We start from the raw sequence: 16,003 nt of genomic DNA on the forward strand, positions 1-16,003 counted from the left end.
TGCCAACGTATAGGTAAAAAGGGAGGGGATGTAGCTCAGCTGGTATGGCGGAGGTACAATATTTGGGCCACCGAGTAGGATGTGGTAAGCAACGGCCGGAGCCGGCTAAGATCGAGGCTGTTGCCAATTGGCCCACTCCCCACACCAAGACACAAGTCATGGCTTTCTTAGGCACAGCCGGCTATTACAGACGCTTTGTACCCGACTATAGCGCCCTGGCCAAACCCCTGACCGACTTGACCAAAAAGAAGCTACCCCGACAAGTCCTGTGGTCCCCGGAATGCGAGGTGGCTTTCCAAGCACTAAAGACTGCTCGGGTTAATGCTCCGGTGTTGGTTACCCCAGATCCTAACAAAAGATTTATTGTCCACACAGACGCTTCAATGTTTGGACTGGGGGCAGTACTGAGCCAGATCGGGGAGGATGGAGGTGAGCACCCGGTGGCATACCTGAGTCGGAAGCTGTTGCCAAGGGAAGTCAGCTATGCCACCATTGAAAAAGAGTGTTTGGCCTTGGTGTGGGCACTCAAAAAGCTCACACCTTACCTTTATGGCCGGGCGTTCACTCTCATCACCGATCACAACCCCTTGGTGTGGCTTAACCGGGTTTCAGGGGACAACGCCCGTTTGCTACGCTGGAGCTTGGCCTTACAGCCCTATGACTTTACGATTCATTATCGCCCAGGCAAGCAAAACGGGAATGCCGATGGATTGTCACGCCAAACGGATTTAACCTCGGACTAAAAGCTCTGAACCCGTCAACCCTACTGGACCAGGAAAGGTCCAACCGAGTTGCCGGAGCAGGGAGAAAAAGGGGGGCCATTGTGAAGGACTTTGATGCAATTGCCTATATGCTTCAGTTTAATTCTCTCCCTGCTATTTTAAGGTCTATATTGTTTGGTTCCAAATGTCAAGAATGAATGTATTCGTGTACCGAACAGGGAGGCTGAAATTATGTTTGTATGTGGGATGGAAAGTACTTTTCTGAAAGTGTTAAAAGTTGTAAATGTTCTGGCCAGCAGACAATTGAGCTGTGTGTATTCTGAAAGTGTTAAAAGTTGTAAATGTTCTGGCCAGCAGACAATTGAGCCGTGTGTATTGTTAAAACTCAATTATCTAGCCGGGCCCAGAGGAGGAGTTTTATGCTGCATAAAGTGTGAGTTCTGTGCGCCAGTAAAGAGTCTCGTGTTTCCAGCATTAAGTTGACTCATGTGTGGATTACTCGGCGATTCCAGGGATATTCCTACTCGTGGAATATTGGGTGACTTTCTTTCATGGGAAGAAGGGAATGCTTGACGGGGATATTTTCTACTACCGTCACAGATAGATTAAAAGATTTTGGACCTCGTTGGTCAAGTTCTTCAAGGTCCCTTATCACCATCTGCAGAAAAATGTCTACATATTCGTAATTGGCTGGTGGTGGCATTTTCTTACTTTTTGGTCTCAGTGTTGTGAAGGGGCCTGAACCAACAGTCCGAATGTGGTCCCTATTTAAATCAGTGAGGGTTTGGAGATCGTCAAAGTCTTCCTCACCAAGACCGAGCCTGTTACAGGTGTCTCTATTTGAGACCTTAAAGAACTTGTGCCATCGGAGTCTCCTGCAGAAGAGGTGGAGGTCCTTAGTCCAGGAAAAAAGACTAAAGTTGGATGTGGGCACAAATGACAGGCCTCTTTTAAGGACCTCCACCTCGTCCGGAGTAAGACACCGTTTGGACAAATTGATAATTTGGAGGTCTAGCACTGACCCTTGTCCAGGCGACCGCGCAGTGGGTATGGCATCGCATTTTTGTCTAAAAAAGAGGTGGATGAAGGCTGAGGTTGAGTCTGAGTGTGAACTTGGATGTTGGAGTAGCCAGAGGGAGGTGAGGAGGAGGAAGTATTCACGTACCCAGACCCTCGTGAACCCCGTCCCCTTCCCCTGTAGCCCCCTCCCCTCTGCCATCCCCGTCCACCTCGTCGCCTCGTCCCCTGGCGGCCTGTAAGCGAAGAGCTACCGTGAGGCTTTGTGTATGAGTCAGTATCTGATGAGTCGAGTTCAGAGGATGAGGGTTCAACAACCCCTTCAGGTTTCTGTATAATGCTGTAAGCCCTGTTCTCCTTAAATTCACTGAGGTCCCTGACAAATTGTCTATGCTTCCTGTCTTTAATCAGACTCTGAAAGCGTTCAACAGATGTTTGGAGTGATCCCTCTCGTCTTGAAAATTCAGGGTCCTCCTTTAACTTCAGGGCGCTCTCTATCTGTTCTTGTAATTTTTTCGAAGACTGCTCAAAGGTAGATCTCTCCTCCTCGAGCAGTAAGCTCATCAGATTGAGTGAGCTTTGTGTTAGTAGCTCCTCCCACTTAATCAAAAGAGAAGGTGAGGAGATTCTCTCAGCCGGTTTTACATGAAGACGTAACCCCCTAGGTACGATTCTATTACCTATATAGCTTTCCAGGGATTTAATCTCCCACCACGATTTAATATTTTCTTTATAGCAATTATATAAATCATTAAAAACCTGTTTACTAGTGGCCTGTTGGCCTATACCTGGTACATCCTTATCCGAAAATATATCCCTTGCTTCGATTGCTAGAGCCTCGGTGAACAAAGTCCCTGAGAGGAAACTGGCCATATTAGACAAATGAAATAAATATCCAGCAAATTGAGATAAGTATTATAGTGGTGGGTTAAGTATTCAAAATTAGTGAAGTCCAGCTAGAGCCTAACCCTAACAAAAATGTAAATAATAAAGTTTAATATTACTTATAACAAACACATTGTCCAATAAATGTCCAGGCCTACACCAGACCATCCAGATACATAAGCTTACGGGGATGTTAAAGAGAACCCTAAGTTATAATCCCTAATACTAGGCCCTGAGCCCAGGGGCGACTCCTGATGGTGGAGGCCCCCTGTCCTCGAACCTAACTAGACACTCCTGATGTGCCCTAACAAGTAAGGTGATTGAGAGTAAGGATTAAATGTGGTAGGCTGGTGTAGGCGTGGACAAGGAGGATCAATAACACGCAATGCACAGTGTATACAGCCCTGTTGATGCCAGTGATCAGCAGGTACACGGTACAGTAAACTACACTACAATTAAATGAAGACACCAATTGAATAATAATCAATAATGTCACAGATCTAGTCTGTGTAAAGCCCCCTAAAAAGCCTCCCAGGGTCCACTGCTTGGTCAAATCCAAATAGCCCTCCATTTATACAGATTCCCTAATTAGACATGCAAAAACACCTGTTCAGAGGTGAATCCACTCCGGTATGTGGTTCGCATGCCTGAACAAGTGCCGGCGTGCGTTCCACTGTGGAACGCACGCCGCAGGATATCCGGTTCAGTCGTCCGGATATGACGTCATAAGATCATGCGTTCCAGCGTGGAACGCATAGCGATCTCAGCGTCTACATGACCAGACTGAGCCCTATATTCCAGAATTGAGCGCAAGGGGCCAGATCGATTACAGGGGCATAAAATCCTCCCAATGACATATAGAAACATTGGGTGGAAAGAATGCTTGGCCATAATGTATTATCGATAGTTAAAAGCCACTTTTATAAGCCCATTTTGATGAATGTATAACGATAAATAATGTTAAAGGAGGCTAAGTAAATAAAAGAAGTAGCTTTGTTATTCTGGATTAATGCTCAGAGGGGTATATATAGATAGAGAAGATATCTAAATGGCAAATAGCTAAATGGAGGGCCATAATGAGGACAAGGGGTTGTTGCAGTAATAGATATGGGATATATAGAAAGACGATAAGCACGACGGTGAAACATTTATTATTCACCGTTTATGATAACAAAAATTTGGGTACTTAATAATTTGCGTGTTATTGATCCTCCTTGTCCACGCCTACACCAGCCCACCACATTTAATCCTTACTCTCAATCACCTTACTTGTTAGGGCACATCAGGAGTGTCTAGTTAGGTTCGAGGACAGGGGGCCTCCACCATCAGGAGTCGCCCCTGGGCTCAGGGCCTAGTATTAGGGATTATAACTTAGGGTTCTCTTTAACATCCCCGTAAGCTTATGTATCTGGATGGTCTGGTGTAGGCCTGGACATTTATTGGACAATGTGTTTGTTATAAGTAATATTAAACTTTATTATTTACATTTTTGTTAGGGTTAGGCTCTAGCTGGACTTCACTAATTTTGAATACTTAACCCACCACTATAATACTTATCTCAATTTGCTGGATATTTATTTCATTTGTCTAATATGGCCAGTTTCCTCTCAGGGACTTTGTTCACCGAGGCTCTAGCAATCGAAGCAAGGGATATATTTTCGGATAAGGATGTACCAGGTATAGGCCAACAGGCCACTAGTAAACAGGTTTTTAATGATTTATATAATTGCTATAAAGAAAATATTAAATCGTGGTGGGAGATTAAATCCCTGGAAAGCTATATAGGTAATAGAATCGTACCTAGGGGGTTACGTCTTCATGTAAAACCGGCTGAGAGAATCTCCTCACCTTCTCTTTTGATTAAGTGGGAGGAGCTACTAACACAAAGCTCACTCAATCTGATGAGCTTACTGCTCGAGGAGGAGAGATCTACCTTTGAGCAGTCTTCGAAAAAATTACAAGAACAGATAGAGAGCGCCCTGAAGTTAAAGGAGGACCCTGAATTTTCAAGACGAGAGGGATCACTCCAAACATCTGTTGAACGCTTTCAGAGTCTGATTAAAGACAGGAAGCATAGACAATTTGTCAGGGACCTCAGTGAATTTAAGGAGAACAGGGCTTACAGCATTATACAGAAACCTGAAGGGGTTGTTGAACCCTCATCCTCTGAACTCGACTCATCAGATACTGACTCATACACAAAGCCTCACGGTAGCTCTTCGCTTACAGGCCGCCAGGGGACGAGGCGACGAGGTGGACGGGGATGGCAGAGGGGAGGGGGCTACAGGGGAAGAGGACGGGGTTCACGAGGGTCTGGGTACGTGAATACTTCCTCCTCCTCACCTCCCTCTGGCTACTCCAACATCCAAGTTCACACTCAGACTCAACCTCAGCCTTCATCCACCTCTTTTTTAGACAAAAATGCGATGCCATACCCACTGCGCGGTCGCCTGGACAAGGGTCAGTGCTAGACCTCCAAATTATCAATTTGTCCAAACGGTGTCTTACTCCGGACGAGGTGGAGGTCCTTAAAAGAGGCCTGTCATTTGTGCCCACATCCAACTTTAGTCTTTTTTCCTGGACTAAGGACCTCCACCTCTTCTGCAGGAGACTCCGATGGCACAAGTTCTTTAAGGTCTCAAATAGAGACACCTGTAACAGGCTCGGTCTTGGTGAGGAAGACTTTGACGATCTCCAAACCCTCACTGATTTAAATAGGGACCACATTCGGACTGTTGGTTCAGGCCCCTTCACAACACTGAGACCAAAAAGTAAGAAAATGCCACCACCAGCCAATTACGAATATGTAGACATTTTTCTGCAGATGGTGATAAGGGACCTTGAAGAACTTGACCAACGAGGTCCAAAATCTTTTAATCTATCCATCTCAGAGATGAATGCACTACGTTCCCTGGAGAAAGATCATAGTATCGTAATAAAATCTTCAGATAAGGGCGGAAACTTGGTGATACTTGAGAACGAGGCCTACATGCACATGTGCCTGGAATTATTAAAGGACAAGGAGGGGTATAGAATCTTACCGTCTAACCCGACTCTGATGTTTGTAACCGAGCTTAGAGACATCTTATTGCACGGTTTGGAGAATAAGGTGATTGGAACATCAGAATTCGAATTTCTCTTACCTGATAAACCCATGATAGCGACCTTCTACGGACTCCCGAAAGTCCACAAGGGGACTAATCCACTTAAAGGTCGCCCCATAGTGTCAGGTGTAAATTCGCTTACCCAGAACTGTGGGGTATATTTGGATAGGGTGTTGAGGGAGTTCGTTGTGTCCCTCCCAGCATATACGAGGGACACAATGGACTTCCTCAACAAAATTGATGCCCTTACCCTTGACCCTGAATGTATGCTGTGTAGTATTGACGTGGAGTCACTATACAGCTCCATTCCACATCAGCATGGGATCAAGGCCATTGAATATTTTCTATGTGCCAGGGGCATTCAATTTGACCTACATAATGCCTTTATCATCAGGCTACTTGAGTACACCCTTACTCACAATTTCTTTTTGTTTAATTCTAAATTCTACCACCAGCTCAGGGGGACGGCGATGGGCAGTCCTTGTGCCCCGACCTATGCAAACCTCTTCCTGGGCTGGTGGGAGGATACCCATGTCTTCCCAGACCGTGATGTCTGGTGGTCCAAGAACATCCAGCTATGGACTCGCTACATAGACGACGTCTTCGTCGTCTGGAAGGGCGATGCCTGCCAATTTAAGCGCTTTGTGTCCGATCTTAATGTGAACGAAATCGGACTCCATTTTACCTCTGAATACCATCCGTCGAGCATTACTTTTCTGGACGTTAAGGTAACAATAGTGGGGGACCGACTTTCTACGAACATACATAGGAAAACAACTGCAACCAACTCTCTTCTTCACTGGAGCAGTTACCACCCTACCCCCCTGAAACGGGGTATCCCTAGGGGACAATATCTCCGAGTTCGGAGGAACTGCTCCAGTGATGAAGCATTCTTCAATGAGGCAAGGGCTCTCCAGGATAGATTTATAGCAAGGGGGTATCCACAATCGGTGCTTAGGGAAGCCTTTAAGCACGCATCAACTTATAAACGTAATGATCTACTAAGTCCTAAAAAGAGGATCATGGATAGCCCTCAACCGTTGAGGATTGTTTCAAACTTTGACACCGCCAATCCGGATGTCAAAGAAATACTCAATAAATATTGGCCTATCCTGAAGATGGACCCCGACCTTTATCAGATCATTACGGAACGTCCATCTGTGTCCTATCGACGGGGCAGGAGTCTCAAAGACAGGTTGGTAGCGAGACACTTTACACCACCTATCAGGGCAGGTACTTGGCTGGACCGTAGACCAGTAGGCATTTATAAGTGTGGTAGTTGTAAAGCCTGCCCTTTTTTGAATACGGCCAAAACTATTGTAGGATCCACCTCTGGCCAGACGTTTCAGGCACGTGACTTCATCAATTGTAGATCTAGGGGGGTGGTGTATTTGTGCCAATGCACATGCCCTCTAGACTATGTCGGGAAAACTACTAGAGAGTTTAGAAGGCGTATTCTGGAGCACATCAATGATGTCAAAAATATGTCAAAAATAAGGAAATTACTCCGATAGCCATACATGTTAATGACCATCACGGTGGGGATTCAGGATGTCTTCGATTCACGGCACTTGAATTGATACATCCATCGCCACGCGGAGGGGATTGGGACAGGAGGATCTTACAAAAAGAAAGCGAATGGATCCATAGACTCCGGTCTCAGTCCCCCCTTGGCCTAAATGAAAGATTGACCTTTTCCTGCTTCCTATAACCTGTTTTACCTATTGGCCTTTGGCCTATGCTAGCTATATCCGTACTCTCCTTTCCCTCCCCTCCCCCCTCCCCATGCCCCCTCCCTACTTTTTTTTTTTTTTTTTTCCCTGCAGCATATGGGCTCGGATGGACCTTTGTATCCTTGTGGACTGAGCCGGGTGCGTGAAGTACCCAAATTTTTGTTATCATAAACGGTGAATAATAAATGTTTCACCGTCGTGCTTATCGTCTTTCTATATATCCCATATCTATTACTGCAACAACCCCTTGTCCTCATTATGGCCCTCCATTTAGCTATTTGCCATTTAGATATCTTCTCTATCTATATATACCCCTCTGAGCATTAATCCAGAATAACAAAGCTACTTCTTTTATTTACTTAGCCTCCTTTAACATTATTTATCGTTATACATTCATCAAAATGGGCTTATAAAAGTGGCTTTTAACTATCGATAATACATTATGGCCAAGCATTCTTTCCACCCAATGTTTCTATATGTCATTGGGAGGATTTTATGCCCCTGTAATCGATCTGGCCCCTTGCGCTCAATTCTGGAATATAGGGCTCAGTCTGGTCATGTAGACGCTGAGATCGCTATGCGTTCCACGCTGGAACGCATGATCTTATGACGTCATATCCGGACGACTGAACCGGATATCCTGCGGCGTGCGTTCCACAGTGGAACGCACGCCGGCACTTGTTCAGGCATGCGAACCACATACCGGAGTGGATTCACCTCTGAACAGGTGTTTTTGCATGTCTAATTAGGGAATCTGTATAAATGGAGGGCTATTTGGATTTGACCAAGCAGTGGACCCTGGGAGGCTTTTTAGGGGGCTTTACACAGACTAGATCTGTGACATTATTGATTATTATTCAATTGGTGTCTTCATTTAATTGTAGTGTAGTTTACTGTACCGTGTACCTGCTGATCACTGGCATCAACAGGGCTGTATACACTGTGCATTGCGTGTTATTGATCCTCCTTGTCCACGCCTACACCAGCCCACCACATTTAATCCTTACTCTCAATCACCTTACTTGTTAGGGCACATCAGGAGTGTCTAGTTAGGTTCGAGGACAGGGGGCCTCCACCATCAGGAGTCGCCCCTGGGCTCAGGGCCTAGTATTAGGGATTATAACTTAGGGTTCTCTTTAACATCCCCGTAAGCTTATGTATCTGGATGGTCTGGTGTAGGCCTGGACATTTATTGGACAATGTGTTTGTTATAAGTAATATTAAACTTTATTATTTACATTTTTGTTAGGGTTAGGCTCTAGCTGGACTTCACTAATTTTGAATACTTAACCCACCACTATAATACTTATCTCAATTTGCTGGATATTTAATCCCCATCACACACACAAACACTTTTTGAGAAATAAATGCATCTTTTAGCCCGACAAATGGTTACAGTCAAAACCATGTTCAAACAGCAGTATTTTGGTAAACATTTTGTGTTTGTGTTTAGTATTTATAAGCCAAAACCAGGAAAATATATAAGCGAAAGATTTATAGCCATTCTGGTTTTGGACCAACTACTTGATTTGGCTTACAATTACTGATGTAAAATACTAATCTAAATATTGATGTGTGAAACTGGTCTAAGATGGGTTTAAATCAGGAATGGGCCTATAGGGTGGTATGTGGATGTTCCCAGACTGCTTTGATTGCCAGGGCCAGGCAGTGGCAAAGCAGTGAGGGAGGGGCGAGTCACAGAAAGGAGCTGAGCTTGGGTACATCAAGAGCAATGGCGAGGCCCTCATTACACCAAAGGCCTAATTTGCATATTAAGAAAAAGTATCATAACTGGGAATGGAGCCTCGGATAAACAAAAGAAAAACTGCGATTTAACCAGTTGAACCACAGCTATTTATCTATGTAGACATGCACATGCTGCATAACACACCTAGCAGCGATTCTGTAAAATTTACAGTACCAGCTAAATGTATGAGATTTTAAAGAATTTCATCCACTCACGGTGGTAAACAACTGCAATGTAAATTGACCCGCGGTACAGATTTTAAATCTGCAGCATGTCAATTTATGGGGACATCCCAAAACATTTAATGTGAAAATGGCTTAATGTAGCTTAATGTACCATAATGTGCCTAAACCTCAATCAATTGCCTTGAAACTTTGCACAGCCTAAGTTTCCAGCTTCCCAAACATATCCTGGACGTTTCATGGATTTTGGCTACCCACAAGGCAAATGAGTGACATTATGCTGGTTTTTTGGGGAGCTTAATGTGGCTTAACGTACGCAAAACAACTCTCTCTATTCCAACATATTCTGAAGATTTGGGGTCATTTGATAATACACTTTTGGTATGTTTTATCAAATGACCCCAAATCTTCAGAATATGTTGGCATAGAGAGAGTCTAATAGGATGGGAAGTTTGGTGGAAATTGGTTAACATCTAAGTTGTTTTTTGTACGTTAAGCCACATTAAAGAGGACCTTTCACCAATTATGACACTGTGAACTAAGAATACAGACATGGAGAGCGGCACCGGGGATCTCACTGCACTTACTATTATCCCTGGGCGCCGCTCCGTTCTCCTGTCACAAAGTTATGGTAGGCGGAGTCTGCCCTTGTTCTTTTGTAGAGCTTGTTCTTCTGTAGAAATCCTACCCATGCTGGGGGCAGACCTGGTACTGACCTGATTTATCGATGGTATCCTGTTTGTCTGGAGAAGTACGAGAGAAGATCTTAATGCATTCCTGGAAAGAATCAATACCAACATATATAACCTAAAATTCTCTGCAAATATAAGTGTGGAAAAAATTGAATTTTTAGATCTATTAATTAGAGTGCAGAATAAACAACTAATGTGTAGCACATATCAGAAAGCGGTTTCCCGAAACAGCTACATCCTTTTTTCAAGCTGCCATCTACCAAGATGGCTGCTTGAAGTTCCAACAGGAAAATTTAAAAGGATAAAAAGAAATTGCACAGATGTAGCAGACTTCGAGAGAGAAGCCAGAACCATGAAAGAACATTTTCTGGATAAAAAATACCCCACCAATGTATTGGAGAATTCACTGACAAAAGTTAAAAACATACAGAGGGAGACTTTTTTTCATAGAAAGGACTAAAGAGAACATAAGGGAAGAGGAAAAAGATCAACTGAGAATAATATTACCCTGCAATAAACAACACAAACAAATAGAAGGTATTGTGAAGAAGCATTGGCACCACCTATTGGGGGATAGATTAATAGGCCCCATGGTCAGTGATGGTCCCATAATAACTTACACAAGGGCTCAGAACCTATCCCTAAAGGTAGCTCCATCAATCAAAAACAAAGCGAACAAGCCAACCATGCAAAGTTGGTTGAATTTGAGCGGTTTTTATAGATGTGGGAGATACGGAGTCTGCAAACTCACATCATTCCCCAAGAAGACCGTAGAAATTCAATCACGAGTAAATTCCTTTGTATGGAAAATAAAAGATTTCTTGACCTGTAGTTCAAGTAACATCTTGTACATTATAGAATGTCAGTGCAAGAAACAATATATCGGAAGAACTAAACGCTCTCAAAAAAAAAAGATTAGCAGGGCATATTACTAACATCAAAAATGGGTATGAAAAGCACTCTCTTTCACTACACTATAAACAACACCATAACAAAAATCCTGAAGGTATGGTCTTCGCAGCCTTTGAAAAGGTAGATGTGCATTGGAGAGGTGGAGACCATATCGCCAGGATGTCGAGGTAGGAATCCAGACGGATTTTCGACTTTGAAACACTTCTCCCACAAGGGCTTAACTCGGACTTTGAACTCTTTGGTTTTTTATGAAATGTGTCAAATATTGAGTGGGGATGGGTGCCTTCCTCCGATAGGACATCCTGCGTCTGGCTGTTTATCAGCAGCAGGATCTCCTCTTGGGCGGAGGCTCCCTCCCTTCATACTCCAAATTAACATCAAAATAACATCAGAAGAACATCAAAACAACACCAATATTTAAAGAAATAAATATGAAATGAATATGGAGCTGTTTAATAGAAGTCATTTAAAAAGCAGACTTAGGAAGTGTATACAGGTGAGGAAGTGTATACAGGGGAGGATATAGGATAGAATGTGTTCCCACCAAATTAATGAAGGAAAATAAAGAATAAGGAGATATTTTGGTCCCAAATATGGTAGTAATTGATAATTGATACGGGGCAGTTAAGATAAACACAAAAAAATGAAATTTGGAAAAAACGCACGGAAAACGCATCCCTTCCGATCCCTTCCATCTTCTGTCTACATACTTAAAGTATTGATTGAAATAATGTAGAAACCGTGAATAAAAAATAATCAATAATAAAAAATAAAAAATAAATTAAAAAAAGATGGAAAACGGGAAAGAGCAGATCACTTCCTTATATAGAAATTAGACTATAAACACGAGAAAATAAGGGAGCATGAGGATTAAAGGAAGAAAATTGATGAAAAATTGATGATTGATTCTAAAGAAAATACATGAAAGACGTAAATATGTGTTTAAGTTCTCAAGTTGTGTGGGCTGAGAGAATCACTAATCAGCCATCTGGTTTAAGATGACCCATTGGGAAAGAATGGAAAGAAGGAGAAATAATCCAATGGATGAGATATTGATTATTACATAGAATTTTAAGGTTTTATAAATTGTAATAGATACTCGATTAATATGTTCGAGAAGCACTATAACTGATTGTGTAGACATGATTTTCGTATATATTTTATTGAATGTTTAGAAGATGAGCACCAGAATTCCATGTTGGCTTTCAGGTGGGTTTTTGAAAGCCATAATGTAAAAAGAAGGGGGTAGTAGCACTCACACTATAGCCACTGAGGAAGAGGGTGAACCCTCGAAACGCGTCTGGCTGATCCTGCGAGTAATAACTACCCACCTGAATCTGAATAAAGGCCTACTAAATACAGTACGGGTTATCATAAGGATTTCTGCAACAGTACAAGCGCAAGCAAAGAGAACCTGGTTCATTCTATCGCGAGACAACGCAAATTTTGCTGAGCTCTTTCTGGACGGTGACATGCACAGAGGAAATCACGTGGAACGCCGAGAGACCAGAGATTAGAGCAGCAAGCAGGAACAACTAAGTATCGGATCCCGTGTGATACTTCGGGAGATACAAAAAACACAGGAACTACAGGAGGAGCGAACCTGTCAAAAACAGCTACCGCAGCAGAAAATCCACCTCAAAGGGCAAGATTAGAGGGTCTGCATCAGGAGGACGCCCCAACTGCAAAACCTGACTGATGTTAATACCTAACCCTTAGAGGCAAATTAACCCTTACATTGTGGATTCTGAATGGAATTGAGGCACAGAATACCAGTAGAGGAGCTTCCTTGATTTTTATCACAAAATCTACATGCATAGTGCATATTACAACAGTGTCACGTTGGACGGATACATTGTAGACACTATATACATCTTCACAGGATACAGTTGTCACAGGACATTTCTTCTACAGGATATATTTTTTTGCACAGGACACTTTATTGGGTGAATGGTTATTTATTTATCTGCATAAAAAAAATTATTTGCACTATTATTATCTATATATTTTTGCATAGGACACTTCAATTAGGGATTAAAAATATTTGTTTGTGTTGATATTGGGAATACAGCATCTAGCAAAAATTAGGGGAAGTGCACCACAAGATCCATCCTGACATCATAGTGTGTAGAGAGTAGGAATTGCTGATTTGGACATATATGTGACATCTCATGATATTGCATCGCAGTATATTTTAATATTGTATTTTATATATTTTATGTATAATTTTTTGTATAGTTTTAGACCATTATATTGAGTAAAAATACCAATTCCAATATACCAGATAGTGAGTGCCTGTTTTTATTTAGAATTGGAATACACATTTGTTATATAGGATGAACAGGTGAATCATCCGAAAAACAGAGCACCTTAACCACAATAGAGATACGGGTGAGCCGCGATACATATATTTCAATTCTTCTGTAGAGCTGGCCAATCGCATCGCAGAGCTCACAGCCTGGGAGAAAATAACCTGGCTAGAGCAGAACAAGGGCAGACTCCGCCTACCATAACTTAGTGACTGAAATCTCCGCCTACTATAACTTAGTGGTCGGAGATACCGGAGGGCATAGCGGGAGAACGGAGCGGCGCCCAGGGATAATAGTAAGTGCAGTGAGATCCCCGGGCACCGCTCTCCATGTCTGTATTCTTAGTTCACAGTGTCATAATCGGTGAAAGGTCCTCTTTAAGCTAACAAAAAAATAAGCTTAATGCCACTTATTTGCCTTGTGAGTAGCCAAAATCCATGAAACTTCCAGGATAAGTTTGGGAAGCTGGGATCTTAGGTGGTGCAAAGTTTCAAGGCAATTGATTGAGGTTTAGGCACATTATGGTACATTAAGCTACATTAAACCATTTTCACATTAAATGTTTTAGGATGTCCCAATGTATGCTGTGGATTTACATCAGGCATTTCAATGCCAAAGTCATAGCAAAGTCTGTGATACATCTGCATATAACACCTGCAGATTGTGCTCTGGATTCTTTGAGCATTTTGCTGTGGAAATCCGTCCCGTGTGGCTGTTCCAGCCTTGCACCTGTCTTGATGACAGCCTTGACTTTGTCAAATTATAAACTTTAAATATTTTAGATGCTAAATATAATAAAATGAACATATATATGAATAAATTCAACAGTACAAGTACATAGAAATGAATTATGTTAATAATTCTTAAGAAAAGTTTTATACAAACTTTCTTATAGATTTTTACTCCACTAAGATTTTTTTTTAAAGAAATATTTTGGACATTGAGCGATTGCCTGGCATAAGAACCTGGAAGCAAGGCTCTTACCAGTAATTGAACTGAGTGCATCAGCCATAGAGCATAATCTTCTACAAAATGCCATCTATCAACTCATCTTCAGTGTTATACTTCAGATAACTCATGGTATCTCTGCCTCCAAATATTACACAACTATCACTTCAAACCCTGGACTCCAGCTGCGAGAGCGACTGTCACCACCATTTATCTATGTACTCGTAATCCCTCAGGGTGAACTTTCTGTGCTGTACTTTGCGAACTCATTAGTTTACACGCAATTAAATATAATATCACTCACAAACTTTGCAATTGGACATGGAAAAAGCTGTCTAGGACATGAAAAAGACGTAATGTACATTTATATATGGTATGTAATGTTACCTGAGGAAAAGCAAAATATGCCAATCCATTTAAAGGGTTCAGGAAATAGGAGCACACTGTTTTAAACCTCATTATGAGTGTGAAAAATCCTATTAAGATTAGCACTCACAGCTGGTATGCCGCTCTCCTGTGCTTTTGAAGTTCTCTGCTCGGGTTGCTGAATTCATTAGGGACTTTTCCTGTGTGACCAACTGATTATGGGATGCAGAAAGTGTGGCTTTAAAGGGTGTTAACAGCAAATGAACTTTTGTTTCACACCATTAGACACAGAAGCACATAAGCTCTCCATAATATTTCCTATCTGGAGGAGTCAAAATTCTGCTCATGTACATTACTGTACGTTCCAGATCTTCAATATCTGACTATAGCAGGTAGAAACTTGGCAGCGCAGACTAAGAATCTCTTTGGTCCGTCATTGGTGTGATGAAGGTGGTTGTCACGCTTATTGATTTTAATTTGTGGAAAGGTAGCAGTGTTCACACAGTTCAGTGCTCATCACAATCTCAATACCTCAGTACTATGCTAGTGTGCGGTATCTATTTGTATAGTACACAAGGCTCAAATTCATGTTACTGTATACACGCTACAGTACTTACCATGACTCAGGTTTAAAGAGGTTTTGCGGGAGTAGAAAATTGATGACTTGCCCTCAGTATTGGTCATGAATATCTGATCGGTGCAGGTCTGATTCTGGCACCCCCGCTGATCAGTTGTTTGAAGCGGCTGTGGCGCTCTTGTAAGTGTGCCGGCTTACTCACAGCAATAGCCTGCACGGCGCTGTACATTGTATAGCAGCCCAGGCCCATTTACATGAAGTTGCACATAGGTCATGTGACTGATGAACATAATGAACGGCCTAGAAAGAGGCCATACCGCTCACCGGAGTGCTGATTGGCAGGGGAGTCGGACCCCAAACGAACAGATATTGATGACTTATCCTCAGGATAGGTCATCAGTCTTTTACTCCCTGCACGTGCCTATGGTGAGGTGAGTATTCTTTTTATGGTCTACCTGTTCTTAAAGGGAACCTGTCACCATGTTCTGACATATAAAACCAAATGTACCTTAATGCTTGTTTACCCTGATAGTTCCCAGCGATCGATCCATAATCTTCTCAGGACTAACCTGTCCTATTTTATCGCCCTATAAACCTTTCCCGCCTTTTATGCTAATTAGTAGAAAAGAGTCATATCTTGCATGTTTGACCAGAAAAGAGTCATATTTTCTCTGAGTCAAGCGCTTCAGCTCCGCCTAAGAAACATCCCCTGGATAAAATCTCACGCATGTGCAGTATTTATTTCGGGCAGAACTATGTTGTGTAAGTATCGCAATGCTACCACGTAATGCGCACTCCTTATTTACTTC

General features: G+C 42.4%; 1 protein-coding gene across 1 annotated transcript in view; it reads right to left on the minus strand.

The window, feature by feature from the left end:
- TMEM207 (transmembrane protein 207) overlaps positions 1-14,778 on the minus strand; it is an 86,639-nt gene extending 71,861 nt beyond the window's left edge. Inside the window, exon 1 of the mRNA XM_044292154.1 lies at positions 14,639-14,778. Within this exon, the coding sequence (XP_044148089.1) occupies positions 14,639-14,710 (72 nt within the window). The 5' untranslated portion in view covers positions 14,711-14,778. The remainder of the gene's footprint in view (positions 1-14,638) is intronic.
- Between the last annotated feature and the right edge of the window lie 1,225 nt (positions 14,779-16,003).

Source organism: Bufo gargarizans, chromosome 4 (assembly GCF_014858855.1).
Source record: "Bufo gargarizans isolate SCDJY-AF-19 chromosome 4, ASM1485885v1, whole genome shotgun sequence".
NCBI classification, from domain to species: Eukaryota; Metazoa; Chordata; class Amphibia; order Anura; family Bufonidae; genus Bufo; species Bufo gargarizans.